The 3,363-nt window shown below is 58.3% G+C and overlaps 1 protein-coding gene across 1 annotated transcript; it reads left to right on the top strand.

The window, feature by feature from the left end:
• The first annotated feature begins 6 nt into the window (after positions 1–6).
• LOC113941816 (YJU2 splicing factor homolog) lies at positions 7–2,485 on the top strand. The gene is made up of 5 exons (XM_027632955.1): positions 7–70; positions 217–317; positions 1,102–1,246; positions 1,964–2,098; positions 2,266–2,485. Exons 1-5 carry the CDS (start codon positions 47–49, stop codon positions 2,449–2,451), a joined length of 591 nt encoding a protein of 196 aa, XP_027488756.1. The 5' UTR covers positions 7–46; the 3' UTR covers positions 2,452–2,485.
• Positions 2,486–3,363: the final 878 nt, after the last annotated feature.

Genomic DNA, 3,363 nt, shown 5'->3' with positions numbered 1-3,363 from the left:
GACAGCAGCGACAGCAGCGACAGCAGCGACAGCAGCGACAGCAGCGATGTCGGAACGGAAAGTGTTGAACGTGAGTTGGGAGGGATCCCCCGCCAGGGGGCCCGGGCCGCGCCTCTGGAAGGTCCCGAGCCGGCCAAGGGCGCTGCTCGGGGGGCTCTGGGGAACGGGAGAGGGCTGAGGGCCCTTCACACCCCCCTGCGCTCTCTCCCCTCACAGAAATATTACCCCCCGGACTTCGACCCAGCGAAGATCCCGAAGCTCAAACTCCCCAAGGACCGTCAGTACGTGGTGAGGCTGATGGCCCCCTTCAACATGAGGTGAGAGGGGACGGGCACCGCGGGGGGGGGTTGGAATGGCGCGGGTTGGGAGGGACCTTAAAGCACGTCCAGCTGTCCCAGGGTGCTCCAGCCTGGCCTGGGACACTTCCAGGGATGGGGCAGCCACAGCTTCTCTGGGAAATGAATTCCAGCCCCTCACCACCCTCACAGAGAGGAATTCCTTCCCAATATCCCATCTATCCCTGCCTTCTTTTACTTTAAAAATGAGGTTGTCCAGAGAAGTTGTGGCTGCCCCATCCCTGGGAGTGTCCAAGGCCAGGTTGGAGAAGAGAAGGCTCCAGGGAGACCTTGGAGCCCCTTCCAGGGCCTAAAGAGGCTCCATGAGAGATGGAGAGGGATTTGGGACAAGGGATGGAGAGACAGGACACAGGGAATGGCTTCAAAGTGAAAGAGGGGAAATTTAGATGAGATATTGAGAAGGAATTCCTGGTTGTGAGGGTGGGGAGGGCCTGGGATGGAATTCCCAGAGAAGCTGTGGCTGCCCCATCCCTGGAAGTGTCCAAGGCCAGGTTGGACAGTGAAAGGTGTCCCAGCCCGTGGCAGGAGTTGGCACTGGATGGGCTTTAAGGTCTCTTCTAACCCAAACCATTCCATGAATCTGTGATTTTGGGGCTGTTTTATGAGGAGCCCCTAAACCTCCAGGGACAAAAACCAACCATCACTCAAACCGCCACCAGAAATCCCATGGGTTTGACCTGTTTAATCCCTTTTTTTTTTTTTTTTTTTGCTGTGGGATGGACTTTTCCCTTGTCCTTTTTGCCAGGTGCAAGACCTGTGGGGAGTACATCTACAAGGGGAAGAAGTTCAACGCCCGGAAGGAGACGGTGCAGAACGAGGTGTACCTGGGGCTGCCCATCTTCCGCTTCTACATCAAGTGCACCCGCTGCCTGGCTGAGATCACCTTCAAGGTGACACCCCCGAGGGGTCCTCTGGGCTCCCACCCTCTGGGGAGCAGGGGCAGCACCTGAGGGAGCAGCTGGAGCTGTGCCAGGGCAGGGTTTGGTGGGATATCAGGGAATTTTTCCCCCGGAGGGTGGTGGGGCACTGCCCAGGCTCCCCAGGGCAGTGGGCACGGCCCCAAGGCTGCCAGAGCTCCAGGAGGGTTTGGATGATGCTCTGAGGGACAGGGGGGGATTGTTGGGGTGTCCTGGGCAGGGCCTGGAGTTGGGGTGATGATCCCTGTGGGACCATTCCATGGTTCCATGCCATTCCTGCCCCCCTGGGGATGGGGTGTCCCAGCAAACACTGAGCCCAATATCCCATCTGTCCCTACCTTCTTTTAATTTAAAAACTAAGTTGCCCTGGAAGTGTCCAAGGCTAGGTTGGAGAAGGGAAGGCTCCAGGGAGACCTGAGAGCCCCTTCCAGGGCCTAAAGGGGCTCCAGGAGAGCTGGAGAGGGACTTGGGATGAGGGCAGGAGGGACAGGACACAGGGAATGGCTTCAAAGTGAAAGAGGGGGTTTTTGCTGTCTCCTCCCTTCTCGGGGCAGTTGGAAGCTCTGGAGTGTCCCACCCTCCCATGGATGGGCTGTTTCCAGCCAGTTTCCCTCATGGAACTTGGGGAACGTGTGGCTCTGGAAGTGGCTGGGGCTCAGTGCAGTGATTTTCCCGTTGTTTCCCCCTCAGACAGACCCCGAGAACACGGATTACACCATGGAACACGGAGCCACTCGCAACTTCCAGGCAGAGAAGCTGCTGGAGGAAGAGGAGAAGAGGCTGCAGAAGGAGAGGGAGGAGGAAGAGCTCAACAACCCCATGAAGGTACAAGAGCTGAAGGAAAACCTCCCCCCTGCCCTGCCTGACTTCCCCCAGCCACACGGGTGACCTTGTCCTACCCAAAAATCGGGATGAGGGGGATCCTCTTGTGCTCCCTGGAGCTGCGTGGGGGGTCACTGCTGGCACATCCCAGCTCATCTCCTCTCCCCCAGGTCCTGGAGAACAGAACCAAAGACTCCAAGCTGGAGATGGAGGTTCTGGAGAACCTGCAGGAGCTGAAGGAGCTCAACCAGCGCCAGGCCAACGTGGACTTCGAGGCCATGCTGAAGCAGTACAAGGAGTATGAGGAGGAGCAGAGAAGGAGGGAGCAGGAGGAGGATGAGCAGGAGATGAAGTGAGTGGGTTGGGAATTCTGGGAGTGGGATCAGCCAGGCCCAGGAGCTGGATGGGGGGGATGGGGAAGGGTTTGGGGGCAGCTTTGTTGTGGCAGAGTGGGAGAGGGTTTGGTGTCACTGCTCCACCCAGCAGGGAAATGGGAGAAGGGACTTGGAGGTGGTTCCAAGGGCTGGAGCCAGGCTGAGAGAGCTGGGGGGGGTTCACCTGGAGAAGAGGAAGTTCCAGGGAGACCTGAGAGCCCCTTCCAGGGCCTAAAGGGGCTCCAGGAGAGCTGGAGAGGGACTTGGGACAAGGGATGGAGGGACAGGACACAGGGAATGGCTTCAAAGTGAAAGAAGGGAAATTTAGGTGGGATAGTGGGAAGGAATTTCTCCCTGTGAGAATCAAGAGGGGCTGGGATGGAATTCCCAGAGAAGTTGTGGCTGCCCCATCCTTGGAAGTGTCCAAGGCTAGGCTGGAGAAGGGAAGGCTCCAGGGAGACCTGAGAGCCCCTTCCAGGGCCTAAAGGGGCTCCAGGAGAGCTGGAGAGGGACTTGGGACAAGGGATGGAGGGACAGGACACAGGGAATGGCTTCCCAGTGCCAGAGGGCGGGGTTAGATGGGATATTGGGAAGGAATTCTTCCCTGTGAGGGCAGGGAGGGCCTGGAACGGATTTTCCAGAGGATACTCCATCCCTGGGAGTGTCCCAGGCCAGCTTGGAGCACCCAGGGGGTGGAAGTGGATCTTTAAGGTCCTTCCAACCCAAACCATTCCTTGATTCCGTGAGATCTGGGCTGCTGGAGGGGAAGTGTCCTCACCTGGAGGGAGTTTCTGCTCCTGCTGCTCAGAACCTTCCGGCATTCCCTAAAAACATTCCCGGGAAGGTTCATCCCACGGCACTGCTGGAGGCTGGAGGAGGTGGCAGTGGAACAGC

This window comes from Corapipo altera, unplaced genomic scaffold (genome assembly GCF_003945725.1).
Source record: "Corapipo altera isolate COAL_440 unplaced genomic scaffold, ASM394572v1 112210, whole genome shotgun sequence".
NCBI lineage: Eukaryota > Metazoa > Chordata > Aves > Passeriformes > Pipridae > Corapipo > Corapipo altera.
The sequence above is the reverse complement of the archived record's forward strand: the minus strand, read 5'-3'. Positions and strand labels throughout refer to the sequence as shown.

Coding starts and splice junctions, on each gene's coding strand:
- LOC113941816 (XM_027632955.1), top strand. CDS start 47: ATGTCGGAACGGAAAGTGTTGAAC. Junction 71..216: donor CGGAACGGAAAGTGTTGAAC/GTGAGTTGGGAG, acceptor CTCCCCTCACAG/AAATATTACCCCCCGGACTT. Junction 1,247..1,963: donor TGGCTGAGATCACCTTCAAG/GTGACACCCCCG, acceptor TTTCCCCCTCAG/ACAGACCCCGAGAACACGGA.